The sequence below is a fragment of the Melospiza melodia genome, chromosome 16 (assembly GCF_035770615.1).
Source record: "Melospiza melodia melodia isolate bMelMel2 chromosome 16, bMelMel2.pri, whole genome shotgun sequence".
NCBI lineage: Eukaryota > Metazoa > Chordata > Aves > Passeriformes > Passerellidae > Melospiza > Melospiza melodia.
In genome coordinates this window covers 4,652,359-4,674,550 of record NC_086209.1, presented here as the reverse complement: position 1 = coordinate 4,674,550, position 22,192 = coordinate 4,652,359, and the positions used below count along the sequence as shown (strand labels likewise).

The 22,192-nt window shown below is 48.9% G+C and overlaps 1 protein-coding gene across 1 annotated transcript in view; it reads right to left on the bottom strand.

Annotated features, from left to right (window-relative positions):
- Positions 1-22,192, bottom strand: part of LOC134425608 (gamma-aminobutyric acid receptor subunit gamma-4) — a 43,121-nt gene that overhangs the window by 6,460 nt on the left and 14,469 nt on the right. The window contains exons 4-8 of the mRNA XM_063170353.1: positions 8,067-8,287; positions 7,573-7,655; positions 5,897-6,034; positions 4,307-4,459; positions 33-235 (exon numbers count right to left, since the gene is read on the bottom strand). Coding sequence (XP_063026423.1) covers positions 33-235; positions 4,307-4,459; positions 5,897-6,034; positions 7,573-7,655; positions 8,067-8,287 — 798 coding nt within the window. The remainder of the gene's footprint in view (positions 1-32; positions 236-4,306; positions 4,460-5,896; positions 6,035-7,572; positions 7,656-8,066; positions 8,288-22,192) is intronic.

Here is a 22,192-nt window from a genome sequence, read left to right as displayed (position 1 = left end):
AGCATCCAGCTATGCTGGTCCCTGTGACCTACCAGCCTGGCTTTCCTGTGGCTGTGCTCCAGGGGTTTCTTGTTCCCCACCAGGTAGTTGAGCGTGGCGTACTCCATGAGAGCGGCGAAGACGAAGATGAAGCACACGGAGACAAAGAGGTCCATGGCAGTGATGTAGGACACACGGGGCAGGTGCTTGCGAGAGATGGTGCTCAGGGTGGTCATGGTGAGCACAGTCGTGATACCTGAGAGAGAAAACAGCTGGCTGAGTACTGACAGGGAGTACATCTGTCTTCTACACCCCTCAGAACAGCCCCATTTTCTCTCTGCCCTGGTTGTCTGGTCCCATTCTGGCTCTGCTCAGCCAGACTCTGGTCTTGAGGAACCCTCTGACAATGCTCTATGAGAAAGAATGATGTTCAAAACTCAGTATTGTCGCAGAGATCTTTTTATGAAAATCCTTTCCTTAGGATTTTTTCCTCCTGAGAAGCTGAGAGGCCTCAGGAACAAAATGTAAACAATGATTATCTACTGCTGTGGAATGCAACAGGTGCATCTGGGATTGGTCTCATAGAGTTGTTTGTAATTAATGGCCAATCACAGCACATCCGGCTCAGACAGAGAGTCTGGGACAGCTGCCTTTGTTATTCATTCCTTTCTATTCTTAGCTTAGCCAGCCTTCTGAGGAGTACCTTTTCTTCTATTCTTTTAGTACAGTTTTAATGTAATATTTGTCATAAAATAATAAATCAAGCCTTCTGAAATATGGAGTCACATCCTCGTCTCTTCCCTCATCTGAAAACCCCTGTGAACACGGTCACACAGTATCACACAGACCATCAGTGTGGACTGGTAAATGAGCAGGAAAATCAGACTCTGCATGAGGCTGGGTAGGTCAGGCAGGGCTTGCCCTCGCCTCCTGTCCTCCATGTGCCTCAGCACAGCTTCTACAAGGATCCACAATCTTCCCAGGCACAGAGGGGAGGCTGACAGGTCTGTAGCTCCTGGGATCCTCCTTTCTACCCTTTGAAGAAATGGGTGCAACATTTCCCCTTTTCTGGTTACAACCATGACTTTTCAAGTATCCCAGAGAGTGGCTTGGAAACTACATGAGCCATGCACTGGGATGTATCTTGTCAGGTCCCATAGACTTATGGATATTCAGGTTCTTCAGGTGTCACAAAGCTGATCTCTTGCAGTGAGAGGGTTTTGCTGCTCCAGTTCCTATCTTGCAGTCCACCCACTGTGGCATGTGGGGAGAGAGGCTGCCAGTGGAGACTGAGGCAAAAAAGTACCCCAGCCTCCTCCTCATCCATTTTTACCAGTTTGCCAGCTGTATTCAACTTGACCTTCCTTTTCTGGCTGACAAACCTGGAGAAGCCCGTGTTAGTATCCTCTGCATCTCTAACCCCATCCCTACACAACTGGCAGTGTCCCTGTGCTCCTTCCAGGATACCTGCCCCTGCTTCCACTGCCTGTGCATTTCCTTCTCACCCTTTAGTCTGACCAGAAGCTCCTGGCATATCCATGATGGTCTCTTGCCTTCCCTTCCTGTCTTCTTACACCTGGGGATTGAGAGCCCTTGTGCTCTTTGGAAAACGTCCTGAAAAATCTGCCGGTGCTGTTCTGCTCCCTGCTCATCAGGCTGCCCTGTAGTAGATACCAACCACAAGGTTCCCTTTATTGCCTTGGTCTGATTTCATAAATTTCCAATCTGCTCCTGGCTATTCTTCAGAGACAGCTCTTCACAATCTATCCATCCCTTGATGCAGAGGGCAAGTGTGTAGGAGGTGATAAGGAATTTCTTTTGACATGAGTGGAGCTTGGAATCGTTTTTGCAGGAGCAGCAGTGCTCACGTTTCTGCTTCCAGAGATGAAGTGTCAGGAGCCAACAAAGGATCAGCTACAGGAGCTGGTCCTGTGATCTCATCCACTGATTTTCAGGATGTGGGGAAGAACGAGGAAGTTCACCTGTTGTTCCTTCTCTGGCATCCACCTAAATCCACCTGCCACCCTTTCCTGAGGTCACCTCAGTGGCTCTGGGGTGTCAGGACCCAGAACATCCCTCTGGCTGTCCAGGATGGCCAGGACCCCTGCCAGGGGGCTCAGAGACCCTGGCACAGAGCCCAGAACACCTGTGGGTTTGATTATGACCCGTGGAGCAAATTACCAACCTTATATGAAGGTCAGCAAGCCACAACAGTTTAGGTAGAATAACAGTGAAGTTATCACGGGGTGGAAAAGTAGATTTTGGGGTTTCTGGTATAGGGGTTCAGGAGGCAAGATGGAGGGAACTGGGCATGTCCAGCCTTTCTCCTTCTTCTTCTTGGCCTCCATCTTCTGCTGTGATGGTGACACTTACAGATTGGTTTAGAGTAGAAGCTCACTGTCTAACACAGGTGATGGGTATTGGAAGGTAATTGTAAACATTGTACAGGTAGTTTTTAGTATAAAGATATAACACTGCCCTGGGGGCAGGCAGAGTGCCTGGAACTGTCCTGCTGGATGGACCTCGGCAGGACAGGAGAAAGAATTTTATAGATAAGATACAATAAACAGCCTTGAGACCGATAAATGAAGAGCCCTGACTCTTTCTTCAAGCACTGGGCTGGGAAAAGAGACTTTCCAACTCTTCTTGGGGTCACTGTGACAAGGTAAAGATCCTGACACTGGGGGTGAGCATGGCAAAAGATTTTCATGTTTTCCTGCTCTACTTGCAATAGCAGATGTGATGTGACTTCCCACGTTTTTGCAGTGCCAGTGGAACTGGTCCAGTTCACATCTCCCTGATGTAGGCTGGCAGGCTCAAAATGTGCTGGGGATGATTTGTGTAAAGCACAAGAGGGGCTGTGGAGAGAATACATTATTCTTCATGGGCTCTAGTCCTTTCCCATAGAGGGGGGCCCCTCTCCTGGGGAAACCTGCCTTTGTTTTTTGAGACAGTCACTAGAGCCGTGCACATTTTCCTCTTGCTGTTCACTCCTTTACCAGCCACAGACTACAGCACACCCTCACCTTCATTGGGAATGACACCCTCCTCCTCCTCCTCCCTCCAGGAGCACCAAAGTAATTAATTTTGAGAGGGAGGTGGGGAGACATGGCCATCATGGATGGGCTCTGAATAGCTGATGGCCCCTCCTCTCCCCTCCATCCCCACAGGGACCTGCAGGCAGGGCTGGGAATGCTGCCTCCAATTAAAGGCAAAGTCAGCAGGGCTGATAGGAAGGACAGCACTGGGAATCACAGCTTGCTGCAAAATGCAGATACAGCCAAAACCTACTGAACACTGCAAAGATGTCCCCAGCACCCATCAGAGCTGCATTCAATCAACAGAAGCGTTTCTCCTGCCTCAAGGAGACACTGCAGTTTGCTGAGAAAATCTCAACAATAGGCAGAGCTGCTGTCACTCCCTGGGTCCTGTGGGGTGACTGACAGAAAAAGGTTTTACCTACAGGGCTCCCAGCTCCTGCCAGAGCCTGGGGCCCTGTGGGTGCAGCCAAGCAACTTTGCCCATTAACCCTACAACCTTCCTGTCAGCAGCCCTGCACAGAAGCCTTGAGAAGTTGTGAGGAATTGTGGAAAATGTGCATGTGACAGGAGCCCTTTGGGCAGCACTGCAATGCCACAGCTCAGCCCCTTTCTCCACCTTTTGGTGCATGAGAATTTCCCATTGTCAGCTTGGAAAAGTGTTGCAATGTATTTGCAAGGGTTAGGCACCAGCTAACCTACTTCTGGTATCAAAACCTCAAGAATTCGTCAAGACTATTAGAACAAAAATTGTGCTAAATTAAGAAAGAAGAGGCTGAGAAACCAAATAGCAAGACCACAAGAGCTAGATAACAGAAGACTAAAACACCTAGACTATAGCCAATCATATACTCCAGGAAATACAAACAGAAAATGAGTGAACAAGACAAAAGCACCAATCAAAAAGTGTGTGCTTAGTAGTTTATAAAATCTAAAAATATATGTATAATGTAAACAATAAACAGCTCCTACTTAATAATATTAATCAATTGTTCAAAAGTCCTAGATCTCCCACAGAAAAGGCTGTGCTTGGGTTTCAGATGAAGCCATAATAGAAGAGTGAGGTGCTCTCCTGAGATAATCCAGCAGCCCAAACCAGCACAGCTGGAGATTTGGTTGAGCTGTGGAATGTTACACACAGGAACCTCAAGGAGTGAAATATTCTCTGGTAAGCTCAAAAATGCCAGAAAATGGCAAAGTGCTTCGGGAGGCTTTGTAGTCCAACACTGGCAGTCTGCTTGCCTGGCAGGGTTTGACAAGCATCAGACATGCATCATCCTGTCTCTTACCCAGAGATGTCCTGGCTGGTGTAGAGTCTCTCTTGATCCAGAAGGAAACCCAGGAAAGAACAACAGTCAGGATGCAGGGAATGTAGGTCTGAATGGCAAAGTAACCCATACGTCTGCTTAGGTCAAAAGAAACTGTCATCACCATGTACTCCCCTAGGAAAAAGCAACAGACATTGGCATCACAACACGAGGCTTCCTAGAGCAGAGCAATCAGCAAAGTTTCAGAATTTAGGAGTTTCTGATGAGGATTTTTGTTGCTTTAAGTGCCTGTCCATCTGGTTTTGTAGCTGCCCAGACTGTTAACTTCACGTGGCTGGCTGAGCAGGTTTGGTGACTCTCTGGTTTTGTTGGCAGTGGATTCTCTGGCTACACGGCTGGCTCTGTAGCTGCCTTTGTGACTAATTTAGGAGCTGACTTTGTGGTTGCCCAACTGGCTGTTTGCCTGGCTGTCCATATGGCCACGAGGCTGCATTCATACTGGCCTGGCTAAGGGCAGTGAAAAGCACACAGTCTGGAAAAATTTCAGGGAAGGAGCTGCAGAGAGCATTTATCTTCAGCTGATTGCTGCAAGGGTTTCTTTTCTATAGAAGCTCTTTGGCTGTAACAGGCTGCATGGCCTGCCTTGCTAACGATCTACCTGAGCTGTGACAAAGGAGGTGTCCTTCAATCACTTCCACTGAGACTCTGCTCCTGCCTCTGGAAAAGGCATGTGGTGCTGCACATCCTAATTGCTCATTTGGCAACTTACAGTGGTGGCTCTTCCTTTTTTCTCACAGTGAGTATTGGAAAAAAGCCACCTGACAGCTCTGGGGTTAAGATGGAGCTTGCAAGCAATTACCAAAAAAAAGAGAATTACAAACATCAGAGGGCCACTGGTGCATTCAAGACACTTTCACTTCTTGTCCCAGTCTGTGCTGCCTTTCTACCCTGGCTGCCACTGTTGAGAGCAGCAGCTTCCTGCAGAGTGGGAGAAGCTCCTGGCTGCTTCAGAGGGCTGAAAACTATGAGCTCAGCCCACCTTCAGCAATCCAGAGGCTTCCCTCAGTTGTCTGTGGGAAGGAATGGGGATGTGAGCTATTATGAGGAGGAGGAGGAGGAAGAGCCGAAGGGCTTCCATTATTTAGATACACATTATTTAGTTTCTTCACACATGCATCCTTGTCCCTGTCTCTTAAAGCACAGTTCAGGTGTTCATCAGCCTGACACGAGTTCACAGAAGGATAGATTGAGGCTGCAAGTTCTGATTTCTCCAGCCCTGTTCCAATCGTAAGCATCACCCGGAGATTACACAGCATGCACACTCTGCAACAAGAAGGGATTTAAGCTCCCTCTCCTCTCCCTCCTGACCCTTCAGTTAGGGATAGCTTCATTCACACCAGCATTGTCACCCCACAGTTCACAGATGTCAGTGGTTCTGGTTTCTCCTTGCACCCTTCATCCCCATCACTTTGCTCCCTCAGGCCAAGCTCCATCTTTTCATTTCTAGGTTTTTCCTCTGACCATGCTGTTGTAACCTCCCTTCCCCACTGCTTTGCCTCCCACCAAAGCCCAGCACAGTGGTGCTCCATGGGCTGCCTCCCCTTGGCTCACCTGCCCCAGTCCTGAGGACTTCTGAGGTGTTCCTCAGCCCTGTGAAGTCGAACTGGTAGAGCCTCCATGTGCGCTGGTCGGACACCTCGATGGAGTAGCGCCTCCAGCGATAGACGATCTCCTCCCGAGGGTATCCATCTGGGAAAAGCCATCAGACAACACAATGCCACCCATCCCCACCCTGGGTACCACCCTGAATGCAGAAACACGGGCATCTCACCAGAACTGCTCTGCAAACACCCTTCAGCAGGTGTTTCTGGTGCCTTTTGTTTTAAAACCCTGAGGCATTCCCACATGGAATGGGAGTAGGGACTGAACCTCCCCTCGTGGGCTGCTTCAGATCCTGGGGATGGGGAAGGCACTGCCAGAAACAGGGCACTGCCAGAAACACAGCCTTTCTAAGGACTGCACTGGATGTGGGTTGGTCCAAGAGGACTCTGCTGGTTTGAGGAAGAACTCGATTGAGGGTGGCAGAGCAATGGAACAGTGTGCTCAGGGAGGTTGTGGAGTTTCCCTCCCATGATTCTGGAGTCAGAACTCGGGATTCAATCCCCACCTGGCTGCATTCCTGTGTAACCTGCTCTAGGTGATGCTGCCTGCCAGTGAGGCTATTCCAGAAGGTCTCCAAAGGCCCCTTCCAGCCCTGACTCTTCTGCGATTCTGTGACTACACCAGCCTGAAATCTTTAAGGGTTTTATCTCCCTGGGGCAGCTGGCACCTCATGAGTGCCATCCCAGCCATGAGTACACCAGGAATACAAAGCTGCCAGCATGGCTCTGGCTGCTCTGTGTGCTCCCTGGGAGCTGATCTATGGAAAAGAAGGGATGCACTCTCCATGGAGAAGAAAACCTGGCCCTGCAGGCTGCAGCACAGCTTCTCCTGCCTCTGGCTTTCTTGATAAAGAAGCAAGCCTGCAGTGAAGCTGGGACCTGGGAGAAAGTCCCTGGGAGGAGGATGGAGTAAGAGCTTGGCAGCTCACTAACAGTGTGTTTCTAATTATCAAGCATGTACAGCATGCAGCACTAATTAGCAAAGATGAGGGGTGGTGGGAGATGAAGGGATGAGATCTCCTCAGCATGCTGCCTCCCTCTGAAGCACCTCAGAGCTCTGAGTTGCATCTCTTCAGTGGCAGGGGAAGCAGGAGAACCCGAGCTCAGATGATTAAATCACATTTCACACCCACGCACGAGGAGGACAGGGATCTCTTGGTGCAGAAAGGCTCCCTGCAAAATTAACATCAGAAGCCTTCTCTGCTGAAGAGTCTGGATGAGTAGTGACTGAGAGGAGAGGTCTGAGTAACCCTCCTTTGGAGCAGAACGTTTCCAGACCTCACTCAGGGAGCGGGAGAAGATGCAAGGCAGGATGGTGCCACTTGCCCACCAAAATACATCCATGTTCTGTCTGGAGTGACCAGAAGGTCAGTGAAATAATCTCCTCCAACCATCCACCCAAATTAAGGAGAAATTCAGAAATGTTGTGAATCTGTCCCTGATGATCTCTGCCAGCCCAGGATTAGAAGGATGCTTCAGGCCATGAAGGGTAATGGCTCAAGAAGGGTGCCATAGAAATTAGGTGAAAAAATGTAGCTAAAAGGGAGGGTGGCTTCCCCAGAAAAGAAACCTCCACTGAGGTTTCTGCTTGCCTTCTAAAGCTATCTTTGAAATACGTATACTCACAACTGGAAAAAACCAAAGGGCAGGAGTGAGTGTCCATTGGGAAATTCTGCAGCTGGAGCAGACATTCAGCCTCGATTGTCAGCCTGAGACAGGGGGAGAGAGAGCAAGAGATTTTGAGCTGGTGAAGATGGTTTGGTTCCAGCACCTAAATGTGACAGAGGCATTCTCACTTCCTTGAGAGCTAATTTGCTGAAGATCAGCCTGTTTGCAGGAACATTCCAAACCAAAAATACATGTTTGGATATTTTCAAGGTGAGGAAAAACACGTAAATTCCACCTTCAAAAAGCCCTTCTGTTTAGTCAACTTTTCAGATCCGTTTATGAAAGTGAGAAGTTATGGGAACAAAGAGCCAAATTATCTTTTTATTTATCTATCAAACATCTATTAACAGAATAAAACAACTGGACTGACCAAGTCAACATTTTAAAGTATTTTAGTTTAGGGAACCACTTGACCATCTCTTTGTCATCAGACCAGAGGCTGCTGGATGTACCTGAGAGTGTAGAGCACTTTTCCATCATTCCAGATGCGGAGGAGCTGATTGGGAGTGGTTATCCAGTGGGAATCAGCCCGTTTGGAGTTCCTGAAGAAGGTGTCAGGGATCCAGATGCGGCTCACCATGTTGGTGTTCAGGGTCAGAGCCTTGAGCGTGCTGTTGAACCGCAGGCGCCGGTCGTACCACGTCTGGGCAAAGAAGATGTCAATGGTGTATTCCTGGGGAGGACAGGGGAGAATGGGATGTTCTGAGAGGGATTCAGGCCAAGCAGAGCCTGCTCCTCTGCTCTGCAGGCAGAACATTGATTTTCCCAGTCTGGGAGCAGGTGCTGGTGGCCTCTGACGCCTTTCCAGGCTCACCAGTAGCTCACAGCCAGGACATCCACAGTGTAGCCCCACATTTTTGTTCACAGAGAAAAGCAAGGCACAATTCTTCCCAAGAATATTTCTGGGATTCACATTCTCTGAACCTCAGAGAAAGAAAACAGAATTCTTATCATTTGCTGTGCCTGTGTTTGTGCCAAAGCAGAATGCAATGTGGAGACTTTACCAAAGTGATGGAGTTTTGTTTCCTTGGCCTGTCAGGGCCAGGTGTGTGTGTGTGTGTTTGTGTTGGGACTGTTGGGGGACAGTCACCAGACTCAGTGCAGTGTGTGCAGGGTTGAGTGCTTGGCAGATACACTTTTAGATGTATAGGATAATAAAGTATAATAAAGTATTTCATTAGCCCTCACAGCATTGCTATACCATGACTTAGGAAGAGCCAAAGACTCTGTGTTCACTGCTGGGCTGAGCCTGGCCCTCTCCTGGAAAACCAGGACCATACAAACAAGACCTGAGCTTCCTCTTGGCAGACAGCTCAATACTCATTTTAAGCAGAGGCATGAAGGGGCAGTGTGGACATTGGCTGAATTCAGCCTTAAGTTCAGCTCCCCTTTTCAATCACAGGCAGGGAAAGCTGCTCCTCAGCTGAGCAGGGAAGGCAAGCAGACAGCTCTTTTTGTTATTTACTGGGGTACAGCCCAGCCCTGTTCCACACACCTCATTTGTACAGAGAACAATGGTGGTGCTGTGCTAAAAAAAAAAAGTTTATAAAAATGTAAAAATTAAAAAAAAAAAAGTAAATAAATCTAGTGGTAATCCACCCCTTGCTACAGGACTGAAAAGGGTTTGTCTGAAAATTCAGAGCACTCTGGGTCCTTGGGTGGATACCCCTTGCTGGAGATTAGAAAAGAAAGCTGGGGCTGCATGGTCCAAGCTCTGAGTGAAACCAGTTAAAAATCCTGAGTCTTTCACTGAAAAGAGATTTTCCACTATAATAAGGACTCTACTTTTGGTGAGAGAGTGTGTCCTAGCTTTGGATAACTGGCAGATCTGAGAGGCAGCTCCTGCCTGGGTTGGACTGGCAGTAGCCCACACCATTAGCCCACCACTCTGCTGCTCGCTGCTGCAGCTCAGTTTGCTCCTTAAACTCCTTTTCAGCCTGCCTGAGAAGGTGCTAATTAATGCCATGCAGGAACAAGTCTGGCACTCAGCAGCTGTCTGAAGCAGACCCAGATCCAGATCCAGTCCCACCAGTGCATGCTGCAGTCAGTCACCTGCTCCTGGGGTGACTTTTGGTCCCTGTCACTGCTGCTGAACCCGCACGACCCCCAGTGCCTCCCTCTCTTTTGTGTGCAGAGATGAAGAAAGTCTGACTTTGCCATCCCTCCCTCTCACTCTCCTCCTCTCTCTATTGATTTCTCTCGGTGGAATTTTTATGACTGCAGCACATCCTCCCCTGGTTCAGAGGCGGCTCCTCCAGCCGTGCTGCTGGAATGGCTGCAGCACTGCCTGGGACAGCGTGTCCTGCGGGGGACAGCTCCATCCTCCTCCCCTGGCAGCCAGCAGAGAGGAGTGATGGGTCCCCAGCATGTCCCCAGCACAGGAATGACATGGTGAGGGAAGAGATTTTGCCATCCCCGAGTCGCTCTCTGGGCTGATGCTTCACCCTGGTTAGGGGATGAGCAAAGGGGACAGGGACAGGGTCCCAAAGGATGTCCAAGGGGGGAGAATGGGGACAGGTGCAGCACGTTCAGAGGCTGGCTTTGCCTCCACAGTTCACTCAAAGCAGACACAGAGTTAAGGACAGCAGCTCTCAGAGGGAAGTGCACAGGCAGGGCCACGGCCCAGAGCCAGGGGATGGGAGAGCCCATCCCAGCACCTGAATCTGCTGGATCTTACATGAAATGCCCATCCCAGCACCTGAATCTGCTGGATCTTATAGGAAATGCCCATCCCAGCACCTGAATCTGCTGGATCTTACAGGAAATGCCCATCCCAGCACCTGAATGTGATGGATCTTATAGGAAATGCCCATCCCAGCACCTGAATCTGCTGGATCTTATAGGAAATGCAGGGCAACCCCAGCGAGGGGAGAATGATGCATCAAACTCCAATTGATATCAGAAAGCTAATTAATTACTTTATTATACTGTATTATTCTATACACTATTACACTGAATCTGCACAAGCACCCAACTAAACTCAACTGCCCAGAATTCTGTCACTGTCTGCTGACCCACAGTGTGCACACACACCTGGCCCTGACAGGCCAAGGAAACAAAACACCATCATTCTTGGTAAACAATCTCCACATTGCATTCTACTTTGGCACAAATACAGGAGCAGCAACTGAGATAAGAATTGTTTTTTTCTTTCTCTGAGGTTCCTTGCTGTGATTCCCAGAAAATCCTTGGGAAGTTGTGCCTTGCTTTTCTCTGTGAAGAGAAATGTGGCCACAGGATCACACTGGGTACTGCTCAGGTATAGGGTATGTGGTGATGGAGACATGTAAAAATGTGAAATAAAAGCAGCGTTGGTGCAGCGTTGGGGCCAAAATAGCACAATATTTGACATATTCTCCCCCATCACTGCACGCCCTGTTTGAGTTCATGTGAGTTTACATAGCTCCTCCTAAGTAATATCTCTGGTATAGGAGAAAGCAACCAAAACTGCAGAGATAAATTAATGTTTGATGTCACTATCAGTGTTTTAACTCCCAACTGGAGGCACTGGTGACATCTCACTTCTGGGCTGGCTGCTCAGTTGTGTCCTGCCTTAAAGTTCAGCATTCAAGTCTGGGATAATCAATGCTAACACACTGCAAGAGTGGAGGGTCAGCTATCCCAGGGGCTTAGCATTTGTTCCCAAGCCCAGATTTTCAGGAGGGATCAGCATTAAAGAGCTCCTCCTGTGCCATTCATAGCCAGCCTTTGCAAAAGGTGTGGTGCACAAGTCATTCAGCTCTTGTGAAGCATCTGAGCTGTTATTGTCACTGTCCTGTGGTTTGATCTCATTTCAGTGGCTATTATTAGCACAGCTACTCACGAGGCAGAACTTGGGAGCTGAGCTGGCTCCCTTGCCTCCCTGTAGGGAGCCCATTGGGAGTTTTTGGCATTTACAAATGTATTTTCTTACAGAATTATCTGAGGCAAGATTTATACAAAAGTGCTGTGGCCTTTGGGACGACTTTTACCCTTCCAACTTCCTCCCCTGTGCTGTTGAGTGAGTGAGCACTGTGTGTCCCCACCGGGGCTAAACCACAACAGCTCCTGAAGAATTCAGCACCCATTCCCACCAGGAACCCCCAGTGATGCTGAGGAGCCTTGCATGGCTGGAGTTCTGCACTGATCAGCTGTGGGATGGTGCTCAGACCCCTCTTTGGGTGTTATTTTGATCCCACTTAGCTGCAGGCATCTGCCAAGGTGATAAAGACAGGAGGTGCTTGCCCATGGGGTTCCTACAGCTTTTAGGGACTGCTGGAGGGGGATCTCAACGTGAAGCAGTCCAGGTTGTGTTATGGAAATTGCTCTTAATAATATATTAAGAATAAACTCTTCATGACCTTGGGAGAGTCCACTGATCAAAGCTGAGTAGCTGGAGTTTGGCAGGATGAGCTCAGCCCCTAAGACTCAGGGCACTGTAGTTTTTCTCTGCCCCTGTAGTTTTTCTCTGCCCCTGACACTCAGCCATCAGAAAGAGACTTCTCAATGCCTCGATTTCCCCATGTGGAAAAGGGTTATTGTAAAATACGCCCCCACCATTACTGCACCATCTGCTGTGCAGCACATGGAGGTTGTTAGCTCCTCTGTGAAGGCACAGGCATTTTTAGTGGCTTTAACAGAAGGAGCTAACGAAGGAAGGAGGAATTGCTTTAACAGTTTGGCCACACCATTTGGATCACACACGTGGGGTAGCACACACACATGTTGGCACGCATGCAATATTACATCAAATTTCAGTCATGGAATAATAAACCCAACTCCCCACGAGGCAAACCCAGAGGGCTGCCTACCCTAAATGCTGTCACATGAGTTTATTCTGTGCTAAGGGATGCCCTGCAGCGTGTCCTCTGCTGGCTGAGTGTGCTCCAGCCCAGCCTTGCTGGCCCTGGGGCACTGTCATCACCTGGCACTGCTGCACACCCCCCCATCAGCCCTGGTTTTCCTCATGTGGGCAGCACAGATGCTGGTGGAAACACAGTTCCAGAGAATGGCATGACCTGAAAACATTCAATGGAAAGAACGGCGTTGGGTAAAAGAACATTTGTGAGAAATAAAAGGATGGGGAGCTGATGGGGGTATTTCATATTGGAAGAAAAAAAATAACAACAAAAAGATTTTTATTGTGCTTTCAAAGCCTTTCAGTTTTCAAAAGCGATGGCCTTGCTGTGTGAAAAGTAATTTCTAAGAAAACCCCAAACATTTTCAATCCAAAAGAAAAGAGACTTGTTCAGAAATCAGCCTGTCCCCAGCACAGAGGAGCTGGGAGCTGGCCTTGTGTGCTACCCTGAGGCTTGTTCCTTGGGTTATCTCTGCTCCTTGGGCTATCTCTGCTCCTTGGGCTGTCTCTGCTGCTCTGCCCTCACAGATGGGGAATCAGCCCACATTCCCAGGAAGATCTGGCTTTAGGAACTCTGCTCTGGACCAAGTTCCACACCGGGTTCAGAGCAAATGTAATTTAGGGCTGCTGAGTTTCAGAACAACAGCTTAAACTCACAGGGTTTGCAGGAGAAGATTTGAAGTGAACGGTGTGTGTTTTCAGGTTACCTTACATACCAAACAAACACAGATGGGCTCTGCCAAAGCATCCTTTCCAAGTGGCTTTTATCAAGTTTGTGTGTTCAGTTCAGCTGACCCCTCTCAAGAGTGCAATTAGTGGGAACCAGAGGGGCTGGGACCCTGTGGTTCCTCTGCTCCATTTATGAGTTGCTTTTTCCATATTAAGAGCTCAGCTTTCTGCTAAATGCCAAAGAGAGGAGCAAAGCCATAAGATGAACATGTCCATTTAAGTGGATGGCCTCCTAAATTAGGATAAAATGAAGTTTTAAATGGGGTTTTTGCAACTTCACTTGTATTCAACGGCAACAAGAAAAGCTCTGAACAGAGGGCTCAGAGACCTGGAAACACCTTCCTCAATTTTCCTCTGCTGGAGAGATAGTTTAGTCTCTTCCAACTCAGAATACTCTGTGAAAAACCCTAAATAACAGTGGGGCTGAAAGATTAATCTCCTAGACAGTCACTTTCTAGCTTTCATTGTTCTGATATTTGTTTTTACTCACAGAGCTCCCTTCCCTCTTCACCTCCGAGCAAATCCCTCGCTGCAGTCCAATAAAGCAGGGACAGCATTTCAGGCGCTCTGACGTGGGTGTGATGTGGCCATGCTGCCAATCACACAGCCAAGCAAAGCAAATGTCACAGGCATCTCAGAGATGCTGAAATTCAGGGAAGTCTCAGAAGTTCTTTCTTAGAGGACACCCAGGAATGGGGGGAGTTTTTTCAAGGGCTGGTAGGACACTCTGTGCTCACCATGTCCAGCCCTGCCCAGGTGAGCATTTTCCTCTCCAGGACGCCCCAAACACTTTTCCAGCCTGCAAACATCTCAGACAAATCCTGGCTTGCACCACACATGTGTCTCCACATCCCAGGGAACACATTCTACAATAGTAAAAAGTCTGGAGATGCCTTCAAGAGTAAATAAACAACCTAAATAAGATAACTGTATGCTGAAGATTGCAATGCAAGATGTTTTCAATTACCATCTACCATGGCAGATTATCTTTGTCAAGTGGGCAGTTTGCCTTATCTCTCTCTTTGAGTGACCACATTCACTCCTCCCTTGGGAGGGGGCATCTGCTGATAACAGCCATTGAATGTCACTGCATGGCTGATAAGAACTACAGCATCCCATTGGGAGATGTGAGCCCAGAGGGAGGAGCCAAGCATTCCTACCTGGATATAATCTGGAGATTCTGGAACACCAGCACAGCTTCTCCACTGGATTCCCCAGAGGAACAGCAGCTGCCTCTCCTCCCACTGGATCTTCAGAGGAAGAATCCATCCTTCTCTACAGGATCCTGCTCCAGCAGAACCACCCCTGACACTGCAGGAGGGCTGAGCCACAATTCCAATGGGACTGCTGCCAGCACCCTGACCCACAGGGTGTCAGGCTGGGTTCTGACTCTGCCAGTGTTGTTCTAGTGTACTGCATTGTTTATTTTATTATTTTTTTTCCCTATTAAAGAACTGTTATTTCCTGCTCCCATATTTTTACCTGAGAGCCCCTTAATTTAAAATTTATAGTAATTGGGAGGGGTGGGGGGGTTTACATTCTCCATTTCAGGGGAGGCTCCTGCCTTCCTTAGCAGACTCCTGTCTTTCCAAACCAAGACACTGTAGTTTAGAATAATCTTGATATCTGAATGCACCCCTTGTTGTCCCCCCAACTGGTGGGCAGGGATGTGCTGCTGGGCATGACATGTGTGGGCAGCCAGCAGAGGGGACAGGCACCAACAGCACGTGCTGTTTCCAACACTGAGCACTGCAGGGACTGCCTGGGCAGTGCCAGGCTTCTCCCAGCTCTCCCATTAGCAGTGTGGGACACCTCACTTGTGGCCACCTCCATGGCCCTGCTCTGGGTGAGATCTGTCTCTCCAACACAACGACCAGAATAATGCGAATATAAATTTAATTCTACCTCCAAGGTCCTCTTCCCCTGAAATCAGACCCCAGAGAGGTTTCTGGACATGGTGCTGGAGTGGCTGGGGAAGCTCTCAAGGACAGCAGGAGCAGAGCTGTGATGATCTGTGCTTTCAAGGTGACACACTGAACTTCCCATCTGTTTCACTTCTGCAGCAGCACAGGCAGCGCTGTCCTTGCCTGAATGTCTTTTGCCTCTGTCCAGGGAATCTCAGATGAAACAGAGTTCTTTTTTTAATACAAACGTGCTATTAAAAACCATCTCCATGTCCTGTGCTCGTGCCAGGAGCTGTCAAACAAGTCATGCTATAAATGCTGCTCTGTCAATTGCAAACTCCCCCAGTCACGGCTTGCTCACCCCTGGAGCTGGCAGATGGGAACTGGACAGGGCTTTCAAACCTGTGCTGCCTCCTGAGAGCCCCATCTGCCTGCTCCCTGCACCTCTGCTCCTTCCTGCTGCCGTGGATGTGCAGGTGGGGACATCTAAAAGGCAGGTTTTACCCTCCTGACAGCCAATCACCCCAAATCCTTTCTTCAGAGATGTTCCCTCCTGCCCTGCAGTGATGTTATCTCCTCCCAGGCAGCCCCAGAGTGCCCATTCCTCCTTCCATGGGCTCTCCCTGTGAGCCCCAGGGGCACAAGACCTGCACATGTGTGTGTTTTAGCATCTGTTAGCAGCCATCACCCAGAGGACTGAGGAAAGTCCTTGAGGCCAGACATGACATCAGCCAGGCTCGGCTCTGCAGAAGCACAAGTCTGTCTGCACTGCCCCTGATGAGGTTATTTCTGAAAAGGCAGAGATGTGGACACGGGATGCTCTATGCAGGTGGGGCAGAAATGATTAAAGGGGAAGGTACTGAACACTGAAATATTATGCAAAGGACCTCAGGGAAGGAGCCACCTCCTTTTAGCTTGATTTTTTTTCCTCCACACTCAGGAGAGGACCTGCTCTGGGTGCAAAGTCACGTGGAAATTCTGATGCAAATAAACATGCAGCCCAGTTTCCACAATCTCTGGAAAGTACCTGGGCAAAGCCAGGTTTGTGCAAAGTCTTGTCTTCATGTCACACCTCACTGCTAAAAGCTTAACTACTCCCTACAATGTTAAAGGAACTTTGTGCAAAAGGAGAAAGCAGGTGGGGAAAGAGAAGAGGGGAGGATGGAAGATGTGAGGGCAGAGCAGCAGAGATAACATAGGATAATTGGAGGAGAATATTTTACACTTTGGGCAGGTGCTGTTGTTCATTTGTCCTTCTGGCTTATGGGGTGTTTGAGGAGGCAAAAGGAAATTTCCTTGGGAAGGGCTGGAACACAAAACTTCTCACTGCATACAATTAACTCCCCAGGACTGCTCCCCCAGAACAGCTTGACAAGATTCAGATGAGAAGCTGGAATTTCCTTAATTGCATTTCCCATTCCCATGCCACCCACTGTGACTAAAATGAAACTCTGGGATGGGCAGTGCAGAACTACCCAGGAGTGGGGAGCAGCTGCTGCAGCCCTGCTCTGTGAGAAACACTCACTCACTCCCAAAAAACACTGGTGTGGGATTGATGGGGGTAGCACGGTCAGGACGGATGGAGACGAGAGATCTCTGCAGCCAGGGCTGGAACTTGTGGTTTATTGCAAAGGGCCTGGGTGCAGGGCCCTGCTGGGATTTGGGGTTTATGGCAAAGGGCCTGGGTGCAGGGCCCTGCTGGGATTTGGGGTTTATTGCAAAGGGCCTGGGGGCAGGGCCCTGCTGGGATTTGGGGTTTATTGCAAAGGGCCTGGGGGCAGGGCCCTGCTGGGAGCTGCCAAACACAGCTCAGAGCAGCAAAGAGAGAAGAGAGGGGCAGAGAGGGTGAGAGGGTGAAAGAGTAAAAGGGTAAAAGGGGTAAGAGCGTAAAAGGCAAGAGCTAAGAGACAAGAGGTAAGAGTGCGAAGTTCTCATCACAATACAATAAATCTTCTGTGTTGAATATTCTGATTCTCACAACCAATCTAGTACAAGATACAAATCCTACAGCATTTCCATACAGTCTATAAGAATCATTACATTACCATACTGTGTTACATTTTAAACCCTAAAAACTCCTCTTTGGCCCCCTTCTGCCAAGCTGGCAGGGTCTGCTCTGACCCTTGGGCCTGTCTGCAAGCAGAGGGTGTTGTTCCATCAAAAGGGGATTACCTTCAGCTGGCCACACCATTGTTTTCCAGTTGTTCAGTAACTGAGGTATCTCAAAGCTTGCTTTCATTTCAATCTCGCTTATAGTTTCCATATTCTCAAAATCTTTTGCCAGGCAATCATATTTATGAGGCTTTCCTGTTTCATCTTCCCCAACACACTGAGCTCTGGCAAACCACCTCTGCTGGCAGCACGTTCAGAGGGTGGAGGATCCAGCAGAGCCCAGGCCTGGCCTGAGAAAGGTCAGTGCACCCCAAGTCCCTGGGATGCCACCCATGCTATGGAAATGCCTGCACTGGCCAGGAGAAAAACCACCTGTAAAAATCGCTGTCTCATTCTCACCATCAAGGTAAAAAAAGGACATTCAAACCACCTGGAAAAGATCTGTTTTCACAAAAGGGGATCAGTTTGTACCCTCTGCAGCGATCCTCACTGCTGACCCCTTTCTTTCCCGGCCCCAGGTGAAGGAGGAGATGGGAAAGTGTACTCTACTTCACCAGCTCTTTCAAGGAATCTGTTTCATGTTGTCTCTCATGCCCCCTTGCTGTGCTTACCACCTCTCTCTTCCTGCCCTGCCAGTTCCTTGATATTCCTTCTCTCTGCCTCATTTTGTTTTTCCCTTTGCAGTTCTTTTCAAGCCACCACACAATCACAGCCCAGCCCTAATGAGATTTGAAGGGAGCACCAGGCTGTGGAAAGCAGCTGGGAGAAACTAATCAGGTTACAAAAAAAGAACAATTTCTCTGTGCTCCCCTGTTGGGCACTGGGAGGGCAGAGCAGCAGGAGCGCAGTTGCAGAAGGGTTACCAGGGAAGCTAATTCCCTTCTCCAGGCACAAATCCACACTCCAGGCCAAGTGGGGAGGCCATCTGGCACTCAGGTCACCAGCCCTGGGCCTGCTGAGCTCTGCTCCTGAGGGCTGCTCACTTCCCATGGCACCTGGTGGGTGCAAACCACTCTCCTCAGAAATGAGGGATTGATATTCCCAGCCTTTTTTTTTTTTTTTATCTTCTCCCAACTGCTTTGTACACTCTCTGCCTGCTGTAGATGCCTCCTTTGAGACTCAACCACTTGACCTTCCCCAGCTCCCCTCAATGACTTCAGAACATCTTTGGGAAGTGGTGAAAAACATAAAGGCTCTGTTTTCTACACAGCAGTGTAAGAAATACTCTGGCAGATCTTGTATATCCCAGAATTATACACAAAAAGAATTATACACAGAAAGAAACCAGACAAAATCCAGGATCTGGACAGCACATCTTTAATGCTCCTTACCAAATTCCAGCACCTGGACTTGGCTTTGGCTTTTTGTGAGAGCAGAAATACTGAGGTATTTTCATCTTGCTGGTCCAGAGAGAGAAACCAGGGTCCATTGAGCCTTCTCACAAGAAACAGAGTCATGTGAGAGACTAAGGCTGCAGTCCCTGGACATGCCAGGTCATGGAAGGAAATGGTTCATCCTGAATGTTACAGGTCTCCCTGCCTTCAGCTTTTCAAGAACCAAACGAAGATCACCCATTTATCATCTGAACTTCACCCCTATGGCTGTGAGAGCAGAAATACTAAGGTATGGCTGAACAACCAACCCAACTCCCTGAAGCTTTCCCCACTCCTCTACCCTGCTGCTCTGCTTCCTCTCCTTGCCTTTACCACACTGCTGAGGTGGCTCTGGGTGGCTGTGCAGGAGAATGACAGACTAAAGGCCACCCTCTGCTGTGGGAGGCATCACAGGTGGCAAATGTGGAGGGAGAGAGGAGCTGATTGAGGGGAACTGTCAGAAACAAAGCTTCCAGCATTTGGAGAATCCCCAGCGTGACCTCCCCTGCTCCCCAGCCACATGGAGACAAGGTGTTCCCCCACCCACACTCCCCAGTGTTTTGGTTCACACCTCCCACGGGCATCTGCCTTCAGGGGGGAGCCTCCAGCACCACCTGCAATTCCCCTGTGGAACAAAGCTGATCAGATGGCTGGAGCCATTCCTGGTCAGGGAACAAGCACACGAATTCCAACTGCAGCTCAGGGAACAAACACACAAATCCTCACCACGGAGTTCTCTGGAGTGGAGATGGACACACAAGGCTTTTGCCAGGGTCTCCAGCCATCATGCCCCTTTATTTCCCCACCCACAGTGCCCCAAGCAGCCAGCAGGATCCCTCTGGGGCCGTGCAAAGCTGGGAACTGGGAGCTGCTGGGGCAGTGCTGGTGTGAAACGGCAGCAGTGTCCACCTGTGCCCACCCACTGACCGCATCTCACCAAGCTGGAGCCACAGAGGCACCAAAGCAACTTGAAAAGATGTGAGGAGCAGCAAAGCCCCAGGAAGGCTCACAGTGGCTTCTCACTTCCAATCTGTACCACGGGCAATTAAACCCTTCCTGTGCATGGAGATGGGATGCAATAATCGGAATATTCTGCTTTTAGCAGCGAGGCATGAAGAGGTCCTTGAAGCATATTGATTATGGTCACCCACAAGCACTGAATTCTGAGAAATGGTCTCCATTTTGTGACACATTTAGAGCAGGCAGATTTCACAACAGCCTTTTAAGGGAAATGGTAGGATGGCTTCATCTGGGAATGCATGGAAATAAATAGAACTGATTTGTACTGGAAAAAAAAAAAAAAAAGGTGTTTTGCTCAAAATAAATTAAAATTGTCAAACCCCAAAATGAATTACCTCAACCTTATAATTTCATTCAAAAACTTCTTTTTCTTCAGCAAGCTAACAAAATATTTCGTTTTACCCTTATCTAGTTGATGCACTTCACTTTGACGTTTATTTCCAAATACTCATTTTCTTGCTTTACTTATGCAGGACAGAATTTATCACCATATGAAGAGCAAATCAAAACAATCTGATGAAACCAAATGTAAATGTTTTGATTGTCCCTGAACCCATTTCTCCTTGGAAATGCTGAAGAATTCTGGCTATTTGTCCCAAGTGGGAGGGGAGAATGAGCCGATCTCTCCTATGATGCTGCTGTTTGTCCTAGACCAGAAACCTTGCCCTCAAACCCTGGCCTCTAACTATCTCTGGGGCTTGATTCTCACACACCTGAAATATCCCATCCTCTCCTGCAGAGATTTCTAAGGCCTTCAGCTCAAATAAATCAACTCTGCCTAAAAATCATTCAGCCCAGTGAGTGACAACTATTGGTACAGCTCACAGTCCATATATCTGTCAAATTTGACACAGCAGCACTCTCCCTTTGACTTGGAAGAATCAATTTAATGAGGGTCAGAGCACAGATCAGTAGCTGGATCACACACAGCCTCCTGCCCTGTCCATGAGCACAGCCTGGGGATCCGCAGGGCAGCTCCTTTGGGGTGGCTGAGGTGGAACCAGCCATGCTTTGCATCCCCTGCAGTGCAGCGGGCACGGCCAAGTGCCCACCCTGCAGCAATGCAGCCCCTGCATCACAGCAGAGCCTCTTTGAATGGCCTGCCAAGCTGAGAGCCAGCAGCAGGGACATCCCTCCAGCCTGGGTCAGACCCCAGCAAGGACACTCCCCTCGTCACTGAAAAGTGTCCCTGTGGCCCTTTACCAAGCAGGAAGCCCCACTGCTGGCAGAAACATGTGGAAAGGGGGACTGGGTGCAGCTGCTGCGACCCCAGACTGTAGGAAAGGTTTCCTGTGGGTAAGGGTGAGGAGGCTTTTCAGCCTTTGCTTTCCTTCTTCGCCTCTGAATCTGTTACATGATTATTGGAGAATGTTCAGGTTCCCCTGAATGTTAGAGACCATCTTTCTAGTATTTAATCTGGTAAATTTCTCCAATCCACTCTGCATCTTCTCTACAATGAGGGCTGACATTTCTAGAGGGTCTGATGAGACCCCTGACCCAGGAGTAGACCCAGGCATGGAAAATCCTGAGTGGTGTGGGAAATGGGAGGGTATGGGCCAAATCCTGCAGGAATTCTCTGACCCCATAGCCAGTATGCTCTCGGGTCAGGCACAGGGAGCACAGCAGCTCCTTGGGTGCCACCGGCGCATCCTTCCCAGGCTGCCTGCAAAGGTTCAGGGCCAGCAAATCCCCTCTGCATTCAGCCCAGCTGAGGAAATGCGAGTTTTCTCCAGAGGCTGGCACGGAATGAATGAGGGATTGAGTCATTGCTGCCAGCAGAAGGGCGGAAATGGGATCCGTGAAGGAATTTACAAGAGCCGATTACTTCATTATGGATGTTGATTTATCCCGTGCTGCCCCAGGGCCAGAGGCTGGCCCGGCTGTGGCTGCGGGAGGCACCTGTGTGCCAGCACTGATGCTGCAGTTTAAGAAACCTTTAAGTACAGCCACATTCCCCATTTAGCACCAGGCTGCGAGCACAGATGTTAATTAACTTTAGGGCTTTGCTCTCCAGAAATGTCTCCGAGGAAAAGAGGAAAAGCTTTTTCCCTGCCCCCAGGAGGCCACTGTCCAGATTTTCAGGTTTTATTTAGCTCCAAATTTCAGATGCAAACCTCCAGCTTTTCACTGATAACAGACTCCTTGAGTTTTCTGCACAGCCTGTAAATAAAATACCAACATGGATGTCACACAGAAAATATCTGGAGGGGATTAGTGTATGTTCTGGATAATAAAAGGAGCTGGCTGAATTATTCATAGTGAATAAATCAGCTCTTTTCCATTTTGGAAGCAAACTTTGACAATTCTGGAAGCTCTTGGGATATGTTTAGGATGGCAGCAGCTTATTTATTCCATTAGACCTTTAGTTGCAGCCCGTGGTTTGTCCCACACAAGTCACACGTGGTTGGTGTCATTTCTCAATGGCCTAACGGGGGTTTTGTATGGAAAGACAAACTTTTCATGAGGAGAGATGCTGCCCTTCTGTACCTGTGAACACCAGCATGAGGGACAGTGCCTGCTCCTGAGCATCAGGGAATCAGGAGATGTGAGCCCTCTCCAAGCACACCAGGATTTTGAAGATGCAATAAATGCGGCACAGCTCC